Source organism: Chelonia mydas, chromosome 2 (assembly GCF_015237465.2).
Source record: "Chelonia mydas isolate rCheMyd1 chromosome 2, rCheMyd1.pri.v2, whole genome shotgun sequence".
NCBI lineage: Eukaryota > Metazoa > Chordata > Testudines > Cheloniidae > Chelonia > Chelonia mydas.
The window spans coordinates 228,774,624-228,801,975 of record NC_057850.1 but is presented as its reverse complement, the minus strand read 5'-3'; the positions used below and the strand labels follow the sequence as shown (position 1 = coordinate 228,801,975).

The 27,352-nt window shown below is 44.2% G+C and overlaps 1 protein-coding gene across 2 annotated transcripts in view; it reads right to left on the bottom strand.

The window, feature by feature from the left end:
* LOC102938683 (amyloid beta precursor protein binding family B member 1 interacting protein) overlaps positions 1–27,352 on the bottom strand; it is a 104,132-nt gene that overhangs the window by 57,998 nt on the left and 18,782 nt on the right. For both annotated transcript variants that reach the window (XR_006289077.1, XM_007058482.4), the window contains exons 2-3: positions 6,903–6,974; positions 3,136–3,223 (exon numbers count right to left, since the gene is read on the bottom strand). Coding sequence is in view for 1 of the 2 variants with exons in the window: in XM_007058482.4 (XP_007058544.1) it covers positions 3,136–3,223; positions 6,903–6,974 (160 nt within the window). In the remaining variant the exon portion in view is untranslated. The remainder of the gene's footprint in view (positions 1–3,135; positions 3,224–6,902; positions 6,975–27,352) is intronic.

Sequence of the window (27,352 nt, the reverse complement as noted above, 5' to 3'; positions counted from 1 at the left end):
TTCCCACATACTATATCAGTTGTGCAATATGCATCAGTAACTTACCACACATAAACTAATAAGCAGGCCTCTGAGGACCGGTTCAATCACAGTTCAAACCATGCAATTTCTCTTTTAAGATGTTTTACCAAAACAGATCTAAACATTCCACATTTGTTTTGTGTTTTCAACTCTGACACACTTAAATGAGATAATTCTTTTAACTGGAGTTTCTAGCTGAGTCAACAGCCCCCTCCTACGATTGCTTAATGTAGGCCAGAGTTAAGAGATCCTGTGGCGAGACATTAGACAGAAAGGTCTGGTTTTACCTAGTCCAGGAGCTAGTGAGTCTGGAAGAACTAGAGGTCTGTGTCTGTGTACAGTGGTTTTGCAACAGGGTTGTTTGTCCCTTTTAAGGGCTGGGGGCAGGGAGCTCCGCCCCTGTTCTGGAGGGAAGCCCAGCAGTCAGGTGCTGGGAATCAGCAGACTCTACTGAGCAGCATCTACTGAATGGATGTGATTCCCGTGAGGGCTCCAGCCCCATAAGCCTGGTTGGGACCAGGAGAGAGCTGAGTCCTGCACAGATACAAATTTATATCCACAGATGCAGATATCTGAGGATAGAAATCAGTATCCTCTGAACCACAGGGCTCTCCCGGGAACTGCAGCAATGAAAGGAGCAGAACGTGGGGAGCTCTCAGGAGCCAGCAGCACCCTGTGCTGGCAGCTCCTCCCGTGCGGCTGTACCGCTCCAGCCCCGCCCCCAGGCCTGTCCTCCGGTGCAGCTGTACAGACCCCAGACAGGAGACGCAGTCACACAGAGAGCTGTGTGGAAGGGACAGGGGTGGGGCTGGGGCAGTACAGCCACATGGGAGGAGCTGCCAGCGCAGAGCGCTGACTTTTGGGAGTGGCGGCCCCATGTTCTGCTCCTTTCGCCTCTGTGGTTCCTGCGAGAATCCTGCGGTTCAGCGGATAGCAATTTCTATCCGCAGCTATCCACATCCGCAGATATACAGGGCTCTACTGAGAGTATACTTTCCTGTGAAGACAGCAGAAGGCTACAAGATGGCAAATGCCCTGCGGACCCGCCTCTCCCACAGCCTGGTGAGGTCCTGACCCTTCAGCTACTGGAGGTCAGAGAGCCCCACAATCTCAGTCTAGAACAGAACTGCTGCCTTTGTTATTATTCCGTATTTCCCTTTGTCTGTATAATGAAGAATAGGCAGGGCCTTGAAGAAATGGCTACAAATGGAGCTGGGTTTGGCTGAGAGTTTCTCCCAGGCTGGCCCACTGTAGGGCCCCAATTCAAGGGAAGCACTTAAGCATATCTCTGAGCAGGGATGAATTTAAGCATGTATTTAAGGACTTTCCTGAAATGGGACCTAAATTACTTCTAAACAAGTCCTATCTTTCTTTACTGTAATAATTAGGACATTTTTGTGACATACACATTAAAACAATATGCTAACCTATGTAGTTTCCAATATTCTCAAAGCTCTAGTCATATTGTTTTATTACTGAAAAAAGGACAGATACCCATAAATACAGATTCCCTACCAGGGCCAAGCGCAAATGACATTACACAGTCTTGTTTTCCTTTCATGGATTCCATCTGTCAGACTAACATTACCAATCTTAGTTTTCAGTTTCATTAAACATTTAAATATGAAAGACATTAGGCCATGATTTCCCAAAGTGACTAGTGATTTCTATTTTTGGTGTCCAACTTGAGACACCTTCACAAGCCTGACTTTCAGAAAGTGCTGAATACCCATGCTCTGAAAATCAGACCTCTTTAAGGTCAAATTGAGATACCCAAAATCATTGGTTGCTTTTGACAATCATGGATGTTTAGCTTTTTACTCCTCCACTGTTGTGGTATTTTTTAGATGTAACTGATGTCTGAATGAGCTCTCCCCTGACATTAGTGATGAGCTGGGGGAAAAGACTTCAGGAACCGTGTTTGCATAGACATGCCTATTCTGCCTCGGTATGCAGCATGATGGAGCTGCTTTGCCAAAATGATCACCTTTGGCTGGTGTTGGGTTACAAATCACTTTAGTGCAAGAGTAATGACACGTGGTTATCCTTATTGTTTGAGTAAAGGGCAACAGAACTGTACTTAGACAGCCCTGGTTGAAGAGGTCACCCTAAACTGAACCTTACTCTCTAAGTGGGGGGGTAGGGATGTCAAATCCCAGTGAAAGACAGGTGATGGGGACCTTGTATTTGTATTATATTGCTATGCTACCTGGTAGTGTGGACTCCGCCCAAATTGTCCTAGACACCCTTTGAGCTTCCCCTCTCTAGTGTTTAGAGACAGAGCTAATCAGACTCTATTCAGAGGCATTGTTTCTGTACAGTAATTACCAGTGCTGAATCACTGATAAGAAAGTCTAGGGGGTCTTAGACCTGGTGTTGGGATAGTGGTGAAAGAAACACAATGCAGAGGCTGTACTGGCAGTGAGGTTTCCTGCTACCTGAAATCACTAAGAGCTGAAATCACTGAAGACCTGGGTTAAGCAGTGGAACCTCAGAACATGGCATTGCAGAAGTGGCAGTGAGTGTCCAACAGTGGCAGCACATGACCACCAGCAGCAAGGGCACACAGCGACCACAGAGACATTGCTTGACGCCCCCCACACCCTTTGTGGAGTAGAAGGTGAACCCCTGTGACCACACCTCTGAACTCTGGGTCTTCGCTAACCAAGGACAGCCACATGCACGGAGGATGGGGGAGTGATGTGTTAAAGGCACATTCGTTTGTCAGACTTTCCCACCACAAAGTGGGAAACTGAGGCAAAGGACACCGCCCCATGCACTGTGGGGCTGGGATTCTGCTTATGGTGGCATGCTTTTGAACATGGTTGTGGGGTTTTCCCAACTATTGCTTGGTTCCCTTTTCCTTTTATTAAAAGTTCTCTTTTGTTACCCACACTCAGTGCTTGGGAGAGGGGAAGTATGGTCTCTTAGAGGTGCCAAGGACTGGTGGTAAATTTTCTCAGATTACTGGGTTGGGGCTCGAGCTGATTCTATTTTGTATTGTTAAGAGGGACTCCTAGATACAGAACCCGGCCCTTGTTGCTGCTGATTCCAACTGGCAGAAGGCTGACAAACACATCACAGCAACACTACATAATCCTTCCAATCACTTACCATTTAAATCTTTAAAGCCAACTGTAAAGTTATATTCTTTATTAGATTCTTTGGGGGATGGAGGCTGGACAGTTTCCACTTCTAAACTCTGTGGAGATGGAACAAAAAGAAAGGCGCTGATGATATAATTATCATTAAGATACTAATATTTACTGACGACGTTCCCTCTAAGCTGCACAGCTGTGCGGCCGGCTATCAAGGGCCACTCAGGCATGCAGCAGGGAGAGGTGCCTCTCCCCTGGCCCTGGAGCTGCCACTGTAGGGAGAGGCACTCTCTCCCAGCCCCAGGCTGCTGTGGCGAGAGAGGGCTGAGGGGAGTCCTCTCTCCCCACCGCAGCCCCAGGGAAGCCTGCACCCCAAACCCTTCATCCCCAGCTCCAACCCAGAGCCCGCACTCCCAACCGGAGTCCTCACCCCAACCTTATGCCCCAGCCCTGAGCCCCCTCCCATACCCCAAACCTCTCATCCCCAGCCCCACCCCAGAGCCCACACCCCCAGTCAGAGCCCTCACCCCCTCCCACACCTCAACCCTCTGCCCCAGCCCTGAGCTCCCTCTCACACTCCAAAACCCTTGGCCCCACCTCAGTCATACATCACCTCCGTATTGATGCACATAACAAAATTCATTCTGCACATGGATGTAAAAAATTAGAGGGAACATTGTTTACTGACCAGGTTACACTGATAATTATTCTAACAAACTCAGTTCTTCCCTCAAGAAACAGAAACCCACATACTAGTGTGTTGGTCTTGTTTACTCCATGATGTTTTCTATGGGTGAATGGCTTCTTTAAAGGGAGAATTTCTCTAGCCTGCAGTTTGTTTCTAAGAATGCAGGTTGGGGACTGGTGCTTTAGAAAACTATGAGAAGCATACAAAATTAAGGCAAGGAAAGAGGATTCCTCTCTGTAATTTCCACTGACGAAATAGTTGGCTCTAGCAGCTGAATGATCCCAGAAGTGTTTATATTTACTAGGTTGTCTGAAACTGGTGATAATTTTCCATAAAAATATTAATAAAAACTCTTTTTTACTAGTTCATTTCTTATGATTTTCCAGCCCCACAATGTTAGTTTCTTATGAACTTGTGCAAAGCTGAAAATGTGAACTCAAAATGTCACTTCTGCATTATGACTAGTCACACTTGCAAAAATAGAGAAGGTGTGAATAGGGAAAGGAAGGAAATAAACACATAAGATAATTTCACAAGACCAGATAAAAGGAATTAAAGAAAGGAGTTTATATACAAAATAGAGAAGACAAAAATGGCAATCATGGCCCCTGATCCAGCAAAGTACTTACTACTGGCCTGCTTTACCTTAAGCATTTTCTTAAGTGCTTTGCTGGATCAGCGCTCAAATGCATAAAGGAAATGTTTTAATTTTTTTTTTTAAAGACAGGAAATGGTATTTCATACTGGTCAGAAAGGAAAACTGAAAAGAGTGGAAGTACAAGCAAACTGAAAAAGACAAATCAAAGGACAACAAGGACAAGTGCAGAGTCCTGTACTTAGTATGGAAGAATCCCATGCACTGCTACAGACTAGGGACCGAGCGACTAGGCAACAGTTCTGCAGAAAAGGGCCTAGGGGTTACAGTGGACGAGAAGCTGGATATGCGTCAGTGTGCCCTTGTTGCCAAGAGGGCTAATGGCATTTTGGGCTGTATAAGTAGGGGCATTGCCAGCAGACCAAGGGACGTGATCATTCCCCTCTATTCGGCATTGGTGAGGCCTCATCTGGAGTCTTGGGCCTCAAACTACAAGAAGGATGTAGAAAAATTGGAAAGCGTCCAGCGGAGGACAACAAAAATGATTAGGGGGCTGGAGCACATGACTTATGTGGAGAGGCTGAGGGAACTGGGATTATTTAGTCTGCAGAAAAGAAAAACTAGGGGGGATTTGATAGCTGCTTTCAACTACCTGAAAGGGGGGTTCCAAAGAGGATGGATCCAGACTGTTCTCAGTGGTGGCAGATGACAGAACAAGGAGTAATAGTCTCAAGTTGCAGTGAGGGAGGTTTAGGTTGGATATTAGGAAAAACTTTTTCACTAGGAGGGTGGTGAAGCACTGGAATGGGTTACCTAGGGAGGTGGTGGAATCTCCTTCCTGAGAGATTTTAAGGTCAGGCTTGACAAAGCCCTGGCTGGGATGATTTAGTTGGGGATTGGTCCTGCTTTGAGCAGGGGGTTGGACTAGATGCCCTCCTGAGGTCCCTTCCAACCCTGATATTCTATGATTCTATGAAAGAGAAAACAATGGACGTGCAGAAAAGTAGTTAAAAATTAAACATGAAGAGGTAGTATAAATGAGAATCAGCCCTTTCTGTCTAAGGCCTGTTTATCCTGTGAATGTGCCATATCTACATTTACGTTCTGGCTTGTTTACACTGCCAGAGTGGTATAGAGAGACCTTAGTATAAATGAGAGACCAAAGACAGTAATAAAAGGGAAGAAGAAAAAATACAATTCACAGAATAGTTTAGGGAAATAAGAAGCTAGAAGAACCAGTTCTTAGAAAAAGTTCTAAGAAAAACAGGGGGAATATGAGGAAGACATAAAGTAAAAATTAATACAAAGCAAAAGTAGTTTTTCTTTTATATTTCAATATTTTACTATGAAACTAATTACTCTAAAAGACCCTGTTCTCAATTATAACTAAAGCTGTTAAAAAGTCAGAAAGCTAACAGGGAACCAAGTGTTTTGGTTTTGATAGCCAAGACGGTCATATTAAACCATGTTTTTCTCTAGGCTTTCAAGATGCTTCAAGCAGAATTCCTATTCAGGGTCACAAAATGTTGGGACTTGAATTTGGCAGACTGGGGTTCAACAAACAGAAAGACTTCAGAACTAGAGGCTTTAAGTAGGGCACCTCGAACACAATTCCAGATGACAGTTTAAGTGTTTCAATTAAGCACAATTTAATTTAAAACAAATTTAATGAGTATAACAAGTTTTTGGTTATGAATTCTTCCTCAATCTTACCAGTTTTGGTGTAGGAAATCTTCCAAGGTCTTGGGTTTAGAAAGAGACTCATGTTGTTTTAAAGTTCCTTCCAGAACAATATTTCGTATACACATATTCCCTAATACCATCAGTGTTGTGCCATTCATATTTTGGCACATGTGGTGATGAATCACTACGCTAGATGTCTTTCAAATAGTCAACAAATTAGTAAAAAACATTTTTGTCTTCATTTTCATAGTTTATAGTTCACTCAGTTTAGAGTTTATAATTGTGAAATCCTCATCACTGGAGGTTTGCAAAAACAGGTTGGACAAACAGGGATGGTTTAGGTTTACTTGGTCCTGCCACAGCACACAGGGCAGGACTCGATGACTTCTCAAGGTCCCTTCCAGCCCTACATTTCTAGAATTCTGTGCTTCAACAGGTTACAGTTCATTTAAACATGAACGCAAAGTGTTCATCCATGGTGATTCAGATGCAAACTCTTCTTGTTTCCATAGCAAAACAATTGCACATTCTGGGGCTAAGTCTACTAGGAATCTGGATTAACTTTTTGAAAAAGGCCTCTGATATCATGTTAGAGCTGTTTCATGTTCTAGTCTACTATAATGTTACTTTTGTCGTTGTGCAGGCAACATGATTTAGAGAAAATCAGTTTTAAGTCACTTTCAAAAGACTACCTGTATTTATTCAGTAGGTAGGTGCAATGAGTATTTGCAGAGGAATAAGGAAGGTAAGGCGTTCTCCTTGTTTCCCTCCCTTATAGTAATTTCTCTTATCCCTTGTTTTCAACCAGATTACTTACCTGCGTCAGCAGGTCCATTTCCCCCAGTAAATTGCTGAACATTTCATCTATATCATCACATGTCTGCTCCATCTGAAAAGAAATAAACCCATGGACAAGAACATCAGCATTAGTCTGTTTAAAACTTTGGAAGCAATTCTATAAACACAGAAAAAAACCCAACTTCATCCAGTTAATTTCTTACAAAGCCTTTCCAATTTATATTGAAAAAAAAAAACAGTTTCTTATTCATGATAATTTAGCAGATAAATCTTTAAATAATTTAGAAATAATTGATTAATTAGGACTCTGATCCTGCATATTCTTAAGCAAATACTTAATTTTATGCTCTTGAGTAGTTTCATCAGTCTCGGTGCTCAATGTATAATCTATATTTGATTAAAAGTCACCAGCTAATAAATCTGCACCTTAAACAACTAAAACTGAGTCAAGAGAGAGGGAGAGAAAAACTGAAAATTTGAGGCTGACAAACTCCTGAACACACAGTGTGAAGATTTCAGTCCTTGGCTTAAACCACTGTAACCACAAGATTTTAGCTGTGCTGTTTTCTAGTACAAGGACTGGATACGGTTTGATCCACCTAATTTTTTGTCTTGATATTTCTCCCTATGTTAAACCAAACATTTCTTTATTTGAGATACCTCTGGTCTTACACTGTTGGGTGTTTATTGCAGACCATCAAAGACAGAGACAATGCAGTTGCTTCTGAGATACAGGAACATGCTAAAAGGTACTTGACCTGGGAGCCTGGCAAATTGCACTCTCTCACTTACGGGCTCAACCCTGCAAGGTGCTGAATACTCTGGAACTGATCCCACAAAACATTTAAACACTTGCTGAGCTGTAAGCATGTGAGTAGTTCCATTGACTTCAGTAGGACTGCTCATGCACTTTAATGTCTTGCAGGATGGGGCAAAAGTGCTCAGTACGTCACAAGACCAATGAGCTCTCTAGATGTGGTCAGCAAGGGACATGGAGAAAGCCTGGTGATTGCAAGGAGTGGCAGGAAAAGGGGACCGGAGGTTGCACCAGTCTTTAGGCACTTAATTTTACAGAGCACCTAGAGTCATAACTATTCCATAATTATACAATAAATACCCTTTTCCTGAGAATTACTTGGTAATTTTACTTGGTTACTGAACTGTACTAAAACTAATGGAGGCTGGGATTTTTAAAAAAGCCTTAGGGAGCCAAGCCCCTGCAGGTCCCATTAAATCCCTAACTCCCTTAGGTGTCTCTAAAAATCCCAGCTGAAAGCAAAGGACTGTGAACCTAAAAAAGATTCTGGTTTCTAATCTGGCCTGAGTTCCTGATTCACTGTTGTGTGAGCTTGGGTAAACCAGTGATCTGCTTGTGTCTCATTCAATCCAGCTGGAAACAGCACAGCAAAACAAAGGCCCTTACTGCAAATCAGACGCTGTATCTGAGCTCAGCTTTCCTAAGGGAAAATACATACAAGAAGTCACTGAGAATCTTGAAAATTTTTGATTTTATGGTACTTGTGTATTATTATTTTTGGAAGGCAAAAATTAATGTCACTATCCTGAGAGTCCATGGCACTGACTATGTACATACAGGGTAAATAGTTAGAGTGGTCAGTAATTAAACAATTCTTACCTGCTTAATTGCCCTGCATAAAATAAAGCAACATCAGGTCCAAGGTAAATGTTGTAATTTGTGGGGACTTCTGGCACTTCTTCAAAACTGTGATGGAACCTGAGGATGCCACAGCCTCCCTCCTCCTAGCTCCCTTTAACCACCCACACTAAAGGTTCCTGTGTATCACAACTCATCCAATGAGGCTTCCTTTTAACTTGAGTGCCCCACTGGCACTCAGTACTCAGCCAGAAAGGTCTCTAGTAGAGCAACATGAGCCGCTCTGCCTACCTCCCTTGGGCCCTCTGGCATGGGGATAAAGACGATTGTCCTTCCCCTTATGTCATCATTTGCACATTCTGTAATCTGGTGTAAAATGCTATAGTCATCTAGTAGTTTTACACCTACTTTGGACTCTTTGCACTAGTGTAAATAGCTAAACAGGGCAACAGAAAATCTGTCCAGGTGCATGCACAGTGTTCTGAGGTCTTACCAACCCAAGGGAACCCAAGATTGGGAACTGGACTCAGAGCTGCTGCACATCAGTGCAAAATTTCACTACGCAGACATCTGGTACACCAGATATAGTTTAATAGTCAATTGAGACGTCTGTAACTTGATTGTCCTTTTGTATACTGTATACACAGTTACTTTGACTACATAAAAATATTTTGTATGATTTAAATACCAAATGACTGCTTATATAGGGAGCAATGCTTAGGCACCATGGTTCTAGGAGCTTTATAATACTTATGGATAGATACAGACGCTTGGCAATGATCTACAAGATTGACATGTGGTATTAGACATGTAAACACACATATCAGTTCAAAGTGGATGTTTTTATTACATTACAAACTTTCAGATTTGATTTTGTTTTCCTTTGCTAGAAGTAATTTTTATTCTACGGAGTTAGGGAAGGAATATCAAGGAGACAATTGCCTATAATACCACTGTACAAACAAAAATGACTAATACATATATCAAGAGTTTAATTTTACATAATCACAGATTCAGGAGCAATAACCAAAGGTATGTGGAGGTTCTGTAATTTACTGGGTAGGGGTAACTGATTATTAAATCCTAATTCAGTTATTGGAACCATTAGCCTTACAGCAATAGCCAGACTGCAATTTAAGCATTTCCCATTATACTTAGGATTAGGGGAATGCAGAGTTTTCATTAAGAGACAGAGATGTGTTTGTATTTGATCAGACACAGCAAATTCATGCTTGTCATGTGATGAAAACAGAGTTGCAGTATATCACCAAATATATTGTTGGTGCTTCATAAATAACAAATTCTTCTTAATTTTCCTGTTTTCTACAATTTAGCAGGGAAGGAAAAATATCAGCTATAGGAATACCATTAACTCCATGAGCCTATTGATTTGATTTGACTTTTTTAAAATGATCTACTTATGTTTAAGGACAAGGCTTTGCTACGTCAAAATTATACTTTGCTTTTTTTAAAAAATGCACAACAGGAAGGTAAAGAGGGCAACAAGTACTTTCCAGTTGCTACAGAAGGTCTTGTCAAAAGAGGAGATTGCTTTTTTACAGTGGATGAAAGGATTAGGAGGTGAGATGGTCTAAACTCAGAAGGAGCTAATCTTGTTGAGAGTTGAACAATAGATTGGTGAAAAAAATTGATGCAAGAGAACTGGTTGTTGAATTCTCCAATAGTTCACCCAATTTATCAGATTATTACAAACTCTAATATATTTAAAGCCTCTCTCTTGACTTTACATGACTGACTCTTCAGATACAATTGATTCATTGGGAAAAATAATATTTCCATTTAGAAAAGCAATGTTCAAAGAAATCTCAAAGGATTTCCACTGTAGAATGGAACTGGCTAGTCACGGCTGATTGTTACTTGATCGGTCAAATAAAGGGCATTGTAATATCAGATCATTCAAATATGATATTAAGCAAAAATGGGCAGCCCTACAAGTTCCATCTTATCTTCAAATAATGATTAGGAAGCATACCATGTCTAGCTCAGGCACCACTTTCAGTGAATAGATATTCATCATGAACACTAGACTGATTACACCGAGATAGTCATTGAGCCATCTCATTTACTAGTGTCCATATTTTTCTCTTGTATTTTTATAAATCATTCTCAGGAGAACAAAGGTAATGTTCCCATCACCAAATCTTGAGAGCAGAGATACTACTTTTAGACTAAAGTATAAGGTGTGGAAAAACCTGAGTGTCTCTGGATTAAGTTTAGAAGTGTGTGCAACAAGAGTGATGTAGTGGTGGGAGTCTGCTATAGACCACCGGACCAGGGGGATGAGGTGGATGAGGCTTTCTTCCGGCAACTCACGGAAGCTACTAGATCGCATGCCCTGATTCTCATGGGTGACTTTAATTTTCCTGATATCTGCTGGGAGAGCAATACAGCGGTGCATAGACAATCCAGGAAGTTTTTGGAAAGCGTAGGGGACAATTTCCTGGTGCAAGTGCTAGGGGAGCCAACTAGGGGGGGCGCTTTTCTTGACCTGCTGCTCACAAACCAGGTAGAATTAGTGGGGGAAGCAAAAGTGGATGGGAATCTGGGAGGCAGTGACCATGAGTTGGTTGAGTTCAGGATCCTGACGCAGGGAAGGAAGGTAAGCAGCAGGATACGGACCCTGGACTTCAGGAAAGCAGACTTCGACTCCCTCAGGGAACAGATGGCCAGGATCCCCTGGGGGACTAACATGAAGGGGAAGGGAGTCCAGGAGAGCTGGCTGTATTTCAAGGAATCCCTGTTGAGGTTACAGGGACAAACCATCCCGATGAGTCGAAAGAATAGTAAATATGGCAGGCGACCAGCTTGGCTTAATGGTGAAATCCTAGCGGATCTTAAACATAAAAAAGAAGCTTACAAGAAGTGGAAGGTTGGACATATGACCAGGGAAGAGTATAAAAATATTGCTCGGGCATGTAGGAAAGATATCAGGAGGGCCAAATCGCACCTGGAGCTGCAGCTAGCAAGAGATGTCAAGAGTAACAAGAAGGGTTTCTTCAGGTATGTTGGCAACAAGAAGAAAGCCAAGGAAAGTGTGGGCCCCTTACTGAATGAGGGAGGCAACCTAGTGAGAGAGGATGTGGAAAAAGCTAATGTACTCAATGCTTTTTTTGCCTCTGTTTTCACTAACAAGGTCAGCTCCCAGACTGCTGCGCTGGGCATCACAAAATGGGGAAGAGATGGCCAGCCCTCTGTAGAGATAGAGGTGGTTAGGGACTATTTAGAAAAGCTGGACGTGCACAAGTCCATGGGGCCGGACGAATTGCATCCGAGAGTGCTGAAGGAATTGGCGGCTGTGATTGCAGAGCCCTTGGCCATTATCTTTGAAAACTCGTGGCGAACGGGGGAAGTCCCGGATGACTGGAAAAAGGCTAATGTAGTGCCCATCTTTAAAAAAGGGAAGAAGGAGGATCCTGGGAACTACAGGCCAGTCAGCCTCACCTCAGTCCCTGGAAAAATCATGGAGCAGGTCCTCAAAGAATCAATCCTGAAGCACTTAGAGGAGAGGAAAGTGATCAGGAACAGTCAGCATGGATTCACCAAGGGAAGGTCATGCCTGACTAATCTAATCGCCTTTTATGATGAGATTACTGGTTCTGTGGATGAAGGGAAAGCAGTGGATGTATTGTTTCTTGACTTTAGCAAAGCTTTTGACACGGTCTCCCACAGCATTCTTGTCAGCAAGTTAAGGAAGTATGGGCTGGATGAATGCACTATAAGGTGGGTAGAAAGCTGGCTAGATTGTCGGGCTCAACGGGTAGTGATCAATGGCTCCATGTCTAGTTGGCAGCCGGTGTCAAGTGGAGTGCCCCAGGGGTCGGTCCTGGGGCCGGTTTTGTTCAATATCTTCATAAATGATCTGGAGGATGGTGTGGATTGCACTCTCAGCAAATTTGCGGATGATACTAAACTGGGAGGAGTGGTAGATACGCTGGAGGGGAGGGATAGGATACAGAAGGACCTAGACAAATTGGAGGATTGGGCCAAAAGAAATCTGATGAGGTTCAATAAGGATAAGTGCAGGGTCCTGCACTTAGGACGGAAGAACCCAATGCACCGCTACAGACTAGGGACCGAATGGCTAGGCAGCAGTTCTGCGGAAAAGGACCTAGGGGTGACAGTGGACGAGAAGCTGGATATGAGTCAGCAGTGTGCCCTTGTTGCCAAGAAGGCCAATGGCATTTTGGGATGTATAAGTAGGGGCATAGCGAGCAGATCGAGGGACGTGATCGTTCCCCTCTATTCGACACTGGTGAGGCCTCATCTGGAGTACTGTGTCCAGTTTTGGGCCCCACACTACAAGAAGGATGTGGATAAATTGGAAAGAGTCCAGCGAAGGGCAACAAAAATGATTAGGGGTCTAGAGCACATGACTTATGAGGAGAGGCTGAGGGAGCTGGGATTGTTTAGTCTGCAGAAGAGAAGAATGAGGGGGGATTTGATAGCTGCTTTCAACTACCTGAAAGGGGGTTCCAAAGAGGATGGCTCTAGACTGTTCTCAATGGTAGCAGATGACAGAACGAGGAGTAATGGTCTCAAGTTGCAATGGGGGAGGTTTAGATTGGATATTAGGAAAAACTTTTTCACTAAGAGGGTGGTGAAACACTGGAATGCGTTACCTAGGGAGGTGGTAGAATCTCCTTCCTTAGAGGTTTTTAAGGTCAGGCTTGACAAAGCCCTGGCTGGGATGATTTAACTGGGACTTGGTCCTGCTTTGAGCAGGGGGTTGGACTAGATGACCTTCTGGGGTCCCTTCCAACCCTGATATTCTATGATTCTATGATTCTATGATTCTATATTGAGTTATCCCTTAAACTAACACAAGTGTGCCCAAAATTCAACAATGACCTTGGTAAGGGCTAAACACGCCACTGATTTTATACTAGAGCTGTGTGAAAAGGCTCACCAACAGCAATGGTACCATATCACAGATCTGGTCTGGAGGCTCCCATGGATTTAGCCATATTCATAGACTTGTCTATCCGTATTGATAATTGGCTGTGTGAGTGAAGAAAGAAGAGGGGGACCATGCTGCCATTCCACCTATGTCCCTGTCCACCTAGCCCTTCCCCTTTCTCTCCCCCGAGCCCTGTTCGGGATCCTTCCTGAGCTCCCAAGACTCTCACCACACCTCCAGGCACAGGTTCAGCTGTACATCCAGAGAAGGCCCAGAAAATTCCTCTACAATGGGCCCTCTGACTTTGGTGCCACTGACAACTTCATAGATGCAGTGATAGTCCGGGCTCTACGAATCCATGTTCAACAGGAACCTATGCCTGATCTTGTGGAAACAACAGATGGGACCTGTCCCCCAGACCATGATGCAAGGGACCACACAGCTAGAGGCTGCAATACAGGGACACCGGGAAGCACTGCAGTTCACTATCCGCATTTCACTCTAATCCTCAGCAAAAACTGGCTGGCATGTCATGACCTGCACATCCACTAATGAGAGCAAAAGGGAGACCCTCCAAGTCCCCAGAAAATACCAGGACTTCATTAACATCTTCTAAAAGAAAAATGCAGACCCACTGCCCCCACACCAAGACACTGACTGTCGGATAGATCTGCAACCCAGGGTCAATATGCTGTATGGCCAGATCTATGCAATCTTGGAGCTTGAACTCCTGGCCTTCGGTGAGTATATCCAGGAGAACACAGCTGAAGGGCTCATCCATTGTGTAATGTCTCCTGGTCCTGCCAGGGCTCCAATCCTCTTTGTATAGAAAAAAGATGGGTCCCTATGTCTCTGTGTAGACTGCTGGATGCTAAATCAAGAGGAATTTTGGATCCAATACTCTTTCCACTGATCCCAGAGCTGCTGAACCATATCCAATCTGCTTGGGTGTTCACCAGACTAGATCTTCAGGGGGCCTGGTACAGTATACACCAACCATAAGAACGTAGAGTATTTATGTAAAGCCAGAGCCCTGAAGCAACAACAGCTCCGATGGATGCTATTCTTTCTCCATTTTGATTTCACTATGGCCCATCAACCTAAAACCAAGAACAAGAAAGCCAACACTCTGTTGTGCAAGGGAGAAAACTACAAGGAGGAAGATAACATAATTGGGAAAGACCCTTCCTTCTCAAACCTCACAGTGCAACATGATCTCCTTACTTTAATCCAATTGGCTGCTCAAGACGACCTCCTGGCCAAGACAACTGCAGTTTCCCCAGAGCAACCCAATGGTCATACCAGGCGGTGGTGTACTGTGACAGATGGAATAACATATGTCCCGCCAGGGTGCCCCCTCTTGAAAGTACTCTGGATATGCCACAATGCCCCCTTAATGGGCCATTTTGGCCACTCCAAAACCTTATGTCTGACCTCCCACCTCTTTTTGGTGACCCCCAGGTATGGACAGCGATTCAGACTTATGTCAGCTCCTGCAGCATATGTGCTTGTGCAGAAGTTCCACTCACAAAATGCCTCGGCACCTTTATGCCCCTAGAAACTCCCACTTGATCCTGGACAGTGATTGCCATGGACTTGATACAGAACTTCCTGAATCGAATAAATGCACCACCATACTCACAACAGTAGATCAACTGAGTAAGACGGTTCACTTCATTCCTTGTCCACAACTGGCCACAGCAACTGCTCAATTTCTATTCACATGCGTCTTTTGTCTGCATGGGCTCTCTGAATGTATCAAATCTGACAGAGGGTCCCAATTTATCTCCCAATTTTTGGCATGAAGTTCTCTAACTATTAAACATCCATACCTGCTTATCATCTGCGCACCACCCCCAAACAGATGGCCAAAACAGAGTAAACCAAGTGCTAGAATGGTACATGTGGTGTTTCACAAACAGCCATCAGGATTACTGATCCTCTCTCCTCCCATATGCCACGTTTGCATATAACAACACTGGTCACGTCTCCACAGTCCAAAGTCCCTTTTTTGCCAATTACGGTTTTCATCCCATGCTCTCAATGACCTCCCAAAATCTGGAGGCCTGAGATATAGTACAGCAAATCCACCACATTCAGGAAGAACTCAAGGAACATATGGTGGAAGCAAAGGAGGCCTATAAGCAAATATGTGGATTGCCAGAGACAGGAGAGCCATGAATTCAAGGTGGGCTGGAAGGTCTGGCTCTTAACCAAACACCTCCACACAAACAGTTCATCCCATAAACTAGATGAGTGTTTCTCAATCTTTTTGATATCAGAGACCGGCTTGTTGCCTTCCTAAACTGCGTCAGGGAGATCTCAGGGACTGGCATTAGTCCACGGACCAGTCTTTGAGAAACATTGAACTAGATCACTGATATTCGAGACCATTTCAGATTTGCCAGCTAATTACCCTGTCACTGTTAAACTCTGCCTGCCAAGGTCACTCAAAATGCACCCAGTCTTCCATTCACAGAAAACCCATTTCTGGACCTAATGCAACCAGCTTCACCATCCATCCAGTTCCAGAACCATGAAGAATACCTTGTCCAAGGCATATTGGACTCCAAGATCAAAAAGGGGAAATTATAGTAACTTGTGGACTGGGAGGGGTATGGTCCTGAGGACCCATGCTGGGAACTGGGCTTCCCCACCCCCGACTTAATAGAGGCTTTCTACAAAAGCTACCCAGACGATGCAGAAAGTTTGCCCCTAAGGGTGAGAAAGTGATATGAGGAGCAGCAGGTCCAGAACCTGGGTTTGCAGATTCTGTGGGTGGCAACCACCCCCACAGTAAGGATTCAGGAACTAGAAGCCAGGTCGGCAGAGCCTGGGATAGCTGACATTCTCACAGTGCCACTGGGAGGCCATGCAGAGCCACAGTCAGGGATCATTGTGGAAAGTAGGCACTGCAGGACGTACCACCCAAGGGAGCCAGAGTGACAGTAACCTGTGGCCCTCTGATTGGCCAACCACCCTATTTAACCCTGGAGGGTGCTCCAGGAAGTTGTCTGGGCAACCACACAGACATTGGGCCTGCTGCGACTCCAGACCTCACCTTGTCTCCTGATCTCCTGACCCTAATTTCTGCCTCCTGATTCTAGCCCGGTACTACCTATGATCTCCGGTCTCTGATCCCAGCATGCCTTTGACCCTGACTCTTGCTTATTGAACCCGTCTCGCTGACTAGCATCTCTCACCTCAGCTCAGCTGTGACTGCTAGGCCAGACAGCCTACGACCCAATCCCTTACATCCACGCTGCCACCTAACAGTTCTGGCAGCAGACACACTCACCAAATCATGAGCCTCAGAGACCCACACACACCACAGGATGTGCTGCCTGTGGAGGGCCTGACTGACAGGACATTCCCAATTCCTGATTGGTCTGGACATACGACTTAAATCTGGGGAGGATACAGGAAGTTCATCTGTGCAGCTAGGCAGAATCCCAGCTAGCTGCTGCTAAAGACTCTGCTTCCTTGTTGTGCTTCTTATATCCAGTTTCTGACTCGACCTTGTCTTCTGCATTTGACTTCTGGTTTCTAATCCTGTATTGACAAATGACTGTTTCCTGATGTTTGGTCATGTCTCGTGCCACTTGGCTAACTACCCATGACCCAGCGCTGACATCAAGGGGCCATGTGGTAGGTGAAGCATATAACACAATACATTATTGCTCTTTATTTAAGCACAACACACACACACACACACACACAGATAATACAGGTCATATAGAAAACAACCACCAATCTGAACAAAACATCCTTCACTCAAGCTCACCCTTCCCTTGGGCGTCCTTGGGGGACCAGCTGTGTTCAGGTAGACAGGATCCCCCTGTGCCTGATCGGGCTCCTGAAGCAGCTTCCCTCACCTTGAGCTGGTGAAAATGGCCATGGACGCTGATCATCTCCTGTCCTTTATAACCTTCCAGTCCCTCTGTCAGAGGGCTACTAGATCAGCCTCCCCAAACTACCAGGTGACTTTGTTGCCAGGCAACCCCTCCCCTAACAATCAAGTTTTCCTGGTTGGGAGCCAGTCTATCATCTATGGTGTTTGTATTAGAAGAGAGAACCATCCCAAGTTAATGACCCTCTATTGTCAGCCTTGTGTCACTAGGACTGAAATTCCAAGGCAAACATGGAAGCAAAAGCACAACAGAGAAAGCAACTAGCCTGCGCACTCAAAATGGAGATGGTGGCCTGATAAAGATATACAGAGAGAAAGTTCATCATCTTGCACAGAATTCATAAATTGTACAGACAGAGTCCTCAATCATCACAGAACACTTGTGACATTTTCAAAACGATAGAGTGCTATGAAGCATCCAAACAGGGTGAGCTTGGAGACAAGTATCCCCTTCACTTCCTTCCCCGTTCCCCATCATTTGGTTCTCTCTTCTCTTGGGCCCTTAGTTCCATTCCTCCTTCTGCTGATTGCTGCAATAAGAATGGATAGAGAATGTGGTGTGGTGGGTGGCTGGAATCTATCCCATTAAAAAAACACGCTGCTGTGTATTGGACCAGCTGCCCAGTGGCCAGGGGCCTTTACAGCTAGTTCTTTGGGATTATTCAACCAGAAACGCAAAGCAAAGTTTGGCAATATCTCAGCCTGTAGTAACTAAAAAATAAAACAGGAAAAGGTTTGCACAAGCCTCTTTAAAGTTAAACTGAGTTTCAAGCATAGTCCTCATGTATAACCATTTAACAATTACTCATGTCAGAATTTTCTGTACATACTATAATTACAAGTAACTCCTGAGGGAGCTATAAATGAAAGCAATTAACGAAAAAAATGCAAATACAACAACCCTTTATAGTCTGTTTCCCTTGTTATTTGTCTGAGACAAACACAAATAGAGCAGAGGGGGGGAAAAATCAAAATTAAAACAAAAACGAGGAAATTGTGGTTGTAAAATAATAAGAGTTGTCAGGGAGATGCCAGGGGAAGTGCAGTTTGTGAAACGACTTTTAACCTATTCTTAAAAGGACTGAAGTTCAAGTTGACAGTATCCCCTTGAGTTACTTTCGAATAAGAGCAAAAACACAGGAAAATGTGTTCGTTTTGTTTTTTCAAAGATTTCACATATCATTTATTCTCTATATCTCCAGAAAAACCTCATTTCCCCATTTGAGCAACTTTGACCTTAAACATTCCCATAATTCTCATACTGTATGAGACTAATTGGAACTTTGTTAAAACATCAAACTGAAGAAAAACTATCAACGTTCATTATTCAGTTTCTGCAGATTAAGTCCTATTTTAAAGGTTCCTGTTATTTAGGAATGTCTTAGCCAACTCACCAGTTCACCCACTTTGACTCATAGATCCAGTTATTCATTCCGTATCCACCATTCAGTCCTACTGCACTAGTTTCCTGCTTAGCCTTTTATTTTTAAATCTCTCTCTTCTGATTTCCCAGCCTCTTTGCTGCTACTTCTCTTACGTTAGATATTTACAGTTTTGTGACACTGACCAATCTGAAGTCATTTTATTCTGCTATTTGTACTTTGCATCAATTTGTCCAATGAAATCAGGTTTCTGCATCTTGATTTCTCTTTCTGTTCTGGTAGTGTTAGACCAAAGGACCCCTTCTTCCTGACCAACTGGGCTTTTGCTGCTCACTAATTCTGCTGCCATTTCCAAAGTCCTGTAAACATCCATTTTGAGTGGTGTCCTGTACAAAGATGTCTCCAGCTGTTCCTAATTCACTGGTACCACTTCTGCAGTCCCTTGTCTAGCTGATCATCACAACAAACTTCCTGGATGCTGGATTTCTGAAGGTTATCAGTCACAGCATGCAACAAGTGTTCCAGATCTTACAAGCACTTTTGGAATTTCTTGTGTTAAGGGAGGAGTTTGCACCAGAATTTATCTGAAGCTATGGGCAAGGAAGCAAAGATGCTTCAGCACCATGGCAATTCAGCAGTTTCAGGGCAAGATGGCTCAAAGGAACCTGGGGAGGGAAACACTGCCTGATGCAACTTGCTGCCATTGCATTAAGGAACAGCCCATCCTCTGAAGACAGTGGGCATTGCTAACAATGGATAACAAAGTAGCAGTGCACATACTCCCTTACACTTTCTGAAGCACTAGGGAAAGAGTCTGAAATGCTTCTTGTAGTAGGAAGAGAGCCTGAGACATAAGCCCTTGTATCAGAGGCCTGGTATGAGGCAGGACTTGCTCACAGAATCTGGCAAGGACAGGGATGATATTGCAAAAATACACATTACTAAGAAGTGCTAAGCACAGAGTACTCATGCAAACACAACCTGATATCAAATGGTACCAGAACATCCCAATATCAAGGATGGTACAAAAACATTCCCCAAGGATAAGAGGAACACACTGACCCCTCCTAAAAGATAAGGTCAGGATGACAGTACATAATAGAGATGTTTTGATTGAATCAACATGTACAAAGTGATGCATAATAACTAGCCACGTCTGGGGGCAGTAACTAATTATGTCAGAGTAGCAGTACTAATTTGTTTGTATGAGGGTATAAAAAATGTATCTCAGAGGGAGTATCTTGGTCCAGCCAAGAGGGGAATGCAAAGTCCCACCATGCATTGACATGCGTCCACTGACATGGGCATACATGTCTTAGTATCCTCGTAGAGTCTGCCAGGTGCGATTACCGTGCAGAATGACTGTTGAGTATGCTTTTGGCCATTTAAAAGCCTGCTGGCGCTGCCTCTATAGGAAGCTGAACCTGGCTGATGACAATATTCCTATGCTTATAGCCGTGTGCTGTACGCTCCATAATATTTGTGAAGGGAAGGGTGAAAGCTTCACTCAGGGCTGGACTACAGAGGCTCAGCGCCTGGAGGCTGAGTTTGAACCAGAGCTATTAGAGGGGTGCAACATGGGGCCATAAGGATCAGGGATGCCTTGAGGCAGTAATTTGAAGCCAAAAGCCACTAATATTTGTTGCTATGCTCGCGAATGCAGTGCTTGTAATGCTAGGAGGTGACTGGTGCAGACGATGCAATATGTGGGCTTAACCTAATTGTATGTTGCTTTGCAGGGCTCTTTTTGCTTTCAATTAATAGAATAAAGATTGCTTTCAAACCAACACAATTCTTTTATTAAAAAAAAAACACAAAAAAACATCAGCAGTGAGGGGAATGGGTTAAGGGAAGGTCCCAGGAGGAGGTGGGGTCCCAGGACAGCTAAAGATTTGTGTATGGCCAGGGATCATATCCAACCTTCTCCTTTGAAGTGCAGTGGAGCAGGTACTATACTTCAGCAGGGCCAAACTGCAGAAGGATGGATGTTGAGTGCAGTGGGTAGTGGGAGTCCGCACTGCTGGACTGTGAGGGGGAGGAGTGGAATGCCACGGGTATAGACTGGACCCAAGAGGGTGATAAGAGTGTGTTGGTAGTGTCTGGGGGGAGCTTGGGAAAGAGTTTTGCGACAGCGGCTGCAGGGTAGGGCAGGCGCGGAGCTGCTCGGTTTGCAGAGCTAGTATTGCCTGGAGCATATCTGCTTGATGCTCCGTAACCTTTAAGAGCCACTCCCTGGCTTCATTCTGGCATGCTGCATTCTGCTTTCAGTCCCTCTTCTCGCTGTCCCACCACTCCCTCAATTCCTGTTTCTCGGCGGCGCAGTGCATCATAACATCACACAGAAGTCCTCCTTAGTTCTTCTTGGCCGCTTTCTAATTCTGCGCAGACGTTCAGATGCCAATAACAAAGAAGGAGGCTGGGCTCCCCTCAGCTCATCTCTGTGAAGTTTAAACGCAACATTTTACAGAAGCAGTATTGTTTGCAACACAGAGAACACTGATTCAGTGATTTAAAACAAAGCCAGTACTCACACATCTGTCACTAACTGGCTGACCCCACGCAAGCACATATGAGCCACAAGACCCCCAAAATGGTAAGTTGCCACAGGGGCAAGGTAAATCAGTATTCCTGGACCCTGTTGTACACTGGGCACGTAGCTTTTGGGGAGAGCCAGCACTGTAGGAGGGGCCTGATTATAATTCCTGTCTCCACACTTTCCACAGGATGTGATCATTATGGAAGATATCTCGCTGCTGAGGGTGAGCAGGGAATCAAGGGAGGGTCTTCTCCAAGACTGCAGCTTCCGCCCTGGCCCCCATGCAGCTTGCCTGTGTGCAGCAATGGTCCAAACCCTCCCTCCATTCCCCCAGTGATGGCACAATGGCGCAGGAAAGTTACCATTAATGGGGCAAGAAACAAAGCAGCTCTGCCAAAGAACCTGCACCAGTAGATTGCCCAGTATCTCCATAAGAGTTTCCTGGAGATCTCTGAGGGAGATTCCCATGAAGTGAGGGAGTCAATCAATAGCCGGTTCTGCCGCTCAGATGAGGCATGTGGTGGGAGACAAGGCATGCAACTCTCCTGATCCCAACAACTCGCTTCAGCAATTCCCAAAATCAAATCCACTTACCAGGGGCCTCCTCTTCTGTTTACACTTTGCCAACATATGACAGCTGTGACTGGCTAGCCTCCTCCGGAGTAGAAAAGAGCTCCTGGTTGCATGCATCTCTGAACTCTGAGTCATCCTCTGCCTCTGGGTCCCTTTCCCACTCCACATCCTCATCCAAAATTTCCTCCTCCTGGCTCGGTCCACTCTTGACTGGCATGTGAGCCACCGAAGTATCCACAGTGGTCTTCACAGTGGATGTGGGGTTGCCACCGAGTATCACGTCCAGCTCTTTGTAGAACCGTCAGCTCGTGGGTGCAGCATCAGAGCGGCGGTTTGCCTCTTGCGCCTTGTGCTAGGCGTTCTGCAGCTCCTTCACTTTGACTCTGCACTGCAATGTGTCCCAGTCATGGCCCCTTTCTGTCATGTATTGTGAAATCTGTACGTAGGTGGCATAATTCGTATGGCTGGAGCGCAGCTGGGACTGGACAGCCTCCTCTCCCCAAATTCTGATGAGGTCCAGCAGCTCGGCATTGCTCCAAGCTGGGGGATCGTCTGGCGTGTGGAGCAGGCATGGCCACCTGGAAAGATGCACTGAGACCACTGCATGCATCACCGAGCAAACAGGAAGGGGACTTTCAAAATTCCAAAGGAATATACAGGGTAGGGATGACAGTTGGTCACCTCAAGACAGGGCAGTAGAGTTCAAACCGATGACCAGAAAGGCAAAAACAGGCATTGTTGAACACCTTTCAGAGGCCAATTGCAGCGCTGTAATCGACCAGTGTCTACACTGGCACAGCAGCGCTGTAGCCCCGGCGCTGAAAGCTGTACACCTCTCGTTGGGGTGGTTTTTTTAAAGCGCTACAACTGCACAGTTTCTGCGCACAAAGTAGCTTGGCAGTGTGTACACCTCAGGAGTTACAGCGCAGAAAGCTTCTTTACTGCACAGAAACTTGCCAGTGTAGACAGGGCCTCAGACACACCTGAGACACAATTCCTCCCCTGCTTCCTCCTTGCTCCAAGGTGGTGGTAATTTGCTGCTACAACAAATTAGGAGGCCCACTGCCCTGCCTCAGTTCTGCTCATCAGCAGTGAAGTACCCTCAACCAAGTGGGAAAGACAGAATTAAAGCTCTGTCCATTCCCTGGTTCAGAGAGTTTACTCTGTCTTACTCCCTTGTTCAGACCAGCATCCTGTTAGCTGGCCATTAGCAGAGTGGGGAATACGTTGCACCATCTTCAAGGATCATGCAGTGAGCAGGAAAGCCTGCACTGCTCCCAGGAGCAATTCTGGTAGGGTCAGACTCTTGGAGACTCTAGTTTGAGACCTCACGAACTGTGTGGCCCCTCAGAATCTCCTCTAATGCACCTGACAACATAGCAAAAATCTACTGATGTGCCAAGTAGGCAGGTATTCCAAAGCACAATCTAGCCCTTTGAGGTGCAGAAAAAATTAACAATAGTTTGCCTCTCTACAATTTGACAATTGTTACTAAACAAAACAAAGGAGTGGATGGTTCACAGAAACCTATAAAAAAACAACAACAACAAAAACCATAGGGCCAGATCTCAGGCCTGCCAAATCTCTTTTGTACCACTCTGGCAGCACAAAGGAGAATTAAAGTGCCCCAAGTGGACAGCTGGGAATTTTTCTGGCTTGGGGGAAACCCCAATGTAGCATAAGTGCTATGCCAGATATGGGAGCATTTCAGGGGGCATGTTGAGGTCGGAGCAGTTGTGGCTGAACTATTCTGTGCACAAGTGACCCTGCTGATGTATCAGCCTCTAGCCAAAGTCAGCACAACTTAGAGTGGCCCTGAAACTGCTTTAAGTTGTGCCAGCCTCAAGAATTCAGGGGTGGGGAAAGGTGGCAAAAAGCCACCTATGTGCTCCCTTCCCCCGCACCCCTGGTGTGCCGAGTGCTGTTCTGATTCCCCTCAAAGTCTGGCCCACAATGCAGACAAAAACTCTCCTACATACTACATGGTTTCAGGGAGTTCTCCCCTTTACACTCAAGCGTGCACTCTTGCTTTAACTCCTGAACACATTTGCAAGAGATGAGGATCTTGGTTTCTTAAAAGACAATCTGATGCTTATTTTTGGCTTTGTCATCTCTTTGTGATTTCATAATTATCTCCACAACAACCACCTGTGGTCTCCCAACAAGACTGTGACTTCAGTAGACTCAGGCTTAAGGAAAAAAAGATCATCTTTTTCTGCAACACACAAAAATTTATTGGGATGCAGGGGAAAATGCTGCTACTCTGAATGTGGTGAACCTGGGAAAGAAACCCACAATTTTGCAGTGTCCTAGTGGCCACCAAGTTGTAGCTGCCCTTCTGAATTTAGAAGCCGCAAGGAGGGGTTTTGAAGTTTTAAAACATTTGGGTTTCATTTTTAAAGACTTATTGGAGTATTGTCAAATTTGCCAATGCTGGATAGGGCTGCATTGGAAAGTGGGAGCCAAGTGTCTAGGCTGTGGAATATATTAATCATGGAACACTCCACATCACAGGAGACTTTGAAAAACCTATACTGTCAGCAAGAACACTAGACTGTAAGTTCTTCAACGCAGGGACTGACTCTTTGGTATATGTTTGTACAGTGCCTAACCTAATGGGTCCCTGGCCTCTAGCTGCTACTGCAATACAAATATCTCCTTAAGACATGGGCTTGCAAATTATCCTACACAGTTGATCCCTTTTAATCACTTCTTCCAGTTGCTTCTTACAGCAAGATGGGGGTAGAAGTTAGGAGGGCTGGAATTACTCTCTCAGATCAGACTAGTGGTCCACCTGGTCCATTATCCTTGCTCTTTTTGTTGTTGCTGTTCATTTCGGGTACTTTATCACTCGCAGTGTGTACCACAGCACCATGAATTTGGACTTCGTCAACCCAGGACAGTGGTACTAAGCTCACTGCTGAATTTGTGACCCTGCAGAACAGAGCATTCCGCTATCTACTAATTAAGAGGCTGGTTAATATTTTGTGGTGCTCTCCAATGTGTTCACAAGATGCTAGCCAGAAAAGAAAAAAAAATAATTTTTTTCATCTAAAAGGGTTTGAATAAATACATACTGTCCATCAGGCAATAAAAGCACTTATTTCTCTTGCCAAATAAACTATTTGAAGTTCACGTTTCAGTTCCTCTCTAAAGTCTTCTTCATTTCATTTCAATGATTTACATATTACATTACTCACTGAAAATGCCTGCAAAGTTAGTGATAAGATTTTTATCAGGCTGCAAGAATAGGAAAAACATGAACTATCAGTGTTTCTGTGTCACCACTATGTTGACTTACAGATGTGGCAGAAATTATTCAAATATTTTACATTTTAAGGAGTTTTACAACCAAAACTACCTTTAAAAAAAAAAGTTCTTTTCTGAGTAAGGCTTGTACTGAATGAATCTGAGGCCTGAAATTTGCAGGATGGACACATCCTTAGAATGAGATATAGAAAAGAAGAACACTGACTGAAAGTAGGTCTTAAGGAATGAGCCACCAAAAAACAAAACAAAGGGAGAGGGGAGGTTAAAAATCTGACACAGACTAAAGGAAGGCAGAATATCTGTCAGTAGGATTAAAAGACTGAAAAGTGAAGCGAAGAGGCAGAGCCCCAAAGAAAGTAGTACAGAGCTAGTCTGTGGTACCTACGTGCTTGTAGTTTTGAATTTGTTGGCACAAAGCAAATAAGAGGGGTGCAGAGTGGGCGGGGTCTCCAGGACTCTGACTCAGCCAGGGTTCTTCCTAGAAACTCCCAGGTAGCACATGCTTGCTACATGACTCTTGAAAAAGGTGCAACGTATTCCCCTCCTCTGTTTGGCCAACTACAATACGAGCATGCTGGCTTGTGTAGAGGGAGGGATGGAGCCATCACTGCCTCTCCCTCACCCCTTTTCAGGCACCTAGCAACCATGGGACAGATCCTTGGCTGGAGTAAACCGTCATAGCTCCACTGATGTCAATGGAGCTATGACAATTCACACCAGCTGAAGAGTGAGCTTCCTAGTAACAAACAGGGACTACATTTCCTGCCAGGATTCTGGTCTCACCTTGCCAGGGCGCAAGAACAGGAGAAAACTCCTTGTACCCTCCATCAGCTTTCACACATGCACTGGGGCAAGCCAGAATCTGACCCATGGTATCACGTTTCTCTCAGTGAGAGTTCCCTGCATGTAGTGAATGTGGAATATTGGAGCAGGGATCTGCCATATGGATCTGTAATGGGAATTTTACCTTGAAACTCAAAATGAAATCTTTTGTGTATTCTAAGAGTGATTAAAACATATTCTGTAAAGTTCCAATCCACTTAATTTATTAAGAGTGTGTGAAAAATGAAAACACTCAAAACTTCATATCTGCAAGAAATAAGGGAGTAAGTTTCATGGTTTGCATGTTTTTATCTACAACATCAATAAGTAACCGCGCAGCTTCCAAAAATGAAGTGAAACAAGTAGATTAACTTTACAAAACTAGTAAATGTAGCATGACCAGTAAAATTTTAAACAAACTTCACTCTACTTTTTCAGAAAATGTGATTAAATGACTAAGGTGCAATCTAAAATGATTACAGTGGAATGTGTCTTGGAAACACAGGTATGGGTGCCACACTAAACAGCATCGCAACCGTTCACGCACAATACTTCCTCAGTGCCACTAGAAGCAAGTCTTTTTTCTTAAAAGTGTTTTACAGGAAGAAGTGGTCTACCAAGCACATCACATGCCCTAAACATTCCTGTTTGTAACCAGAAAACATCTAACAGGAAGCACTAACATGATCTTAAGCAAGATTATCATCTCTGCAGCTCCAGTCTTGTCTCAGCTGAGTTGATGGCATTTAACAGACTGAAAGCGGGATGAAGGACTGTATACAAAGAGGAATGATAAATTGCAAGATATCAGGTTTGGGGAAGATGTCCAGTGGGCTGCTGCAGGGATAAGTATTAGGACCAGTTATATTTAAGTTTTCCTAATGATCTGGAAGAAAAGATCCAAAACCAGACCATTAATTAAATTAAAATTATTAATTAATTATTATTATTATTATTAAGATGCAAAGTGTTCAAATCATGAGGATAATGAAAAGTTACAGACTGGCCAGAATAATAACAATGTAAATTTAAGCCTGAAAAATACAAACTGATATATCTTGGGATAAGCCATCTGGAACAGATTTAGTGGAAGGATATACTGTATTTAGAGAACACTAATGCCAGAAAATACCTAGGAGCAACAGGAGTGAACTGAATACATAATGTAGTTGCAAAAATGACAAAGCAGATTTCAACTATGGAGAGTGAGTGTCTCAGTGCTGGGAGTGGGGAGTCTCTCTGTAGTTGACACTGGGAATATTGGGCAGATCATTACAAAATAAAACTCTAAAAATAAGCAATAATTTATTTAAAAAAAAATCAAAATAGAATACCATATCCTCCAGTCATCGTGCACACACAGCTCCTTCTTTGTGTGTGGGGGCGTGAGAGAGAGGCTACAGGAATGGGTCCACGAACAGGACTCGTAGACAATCCAGATGA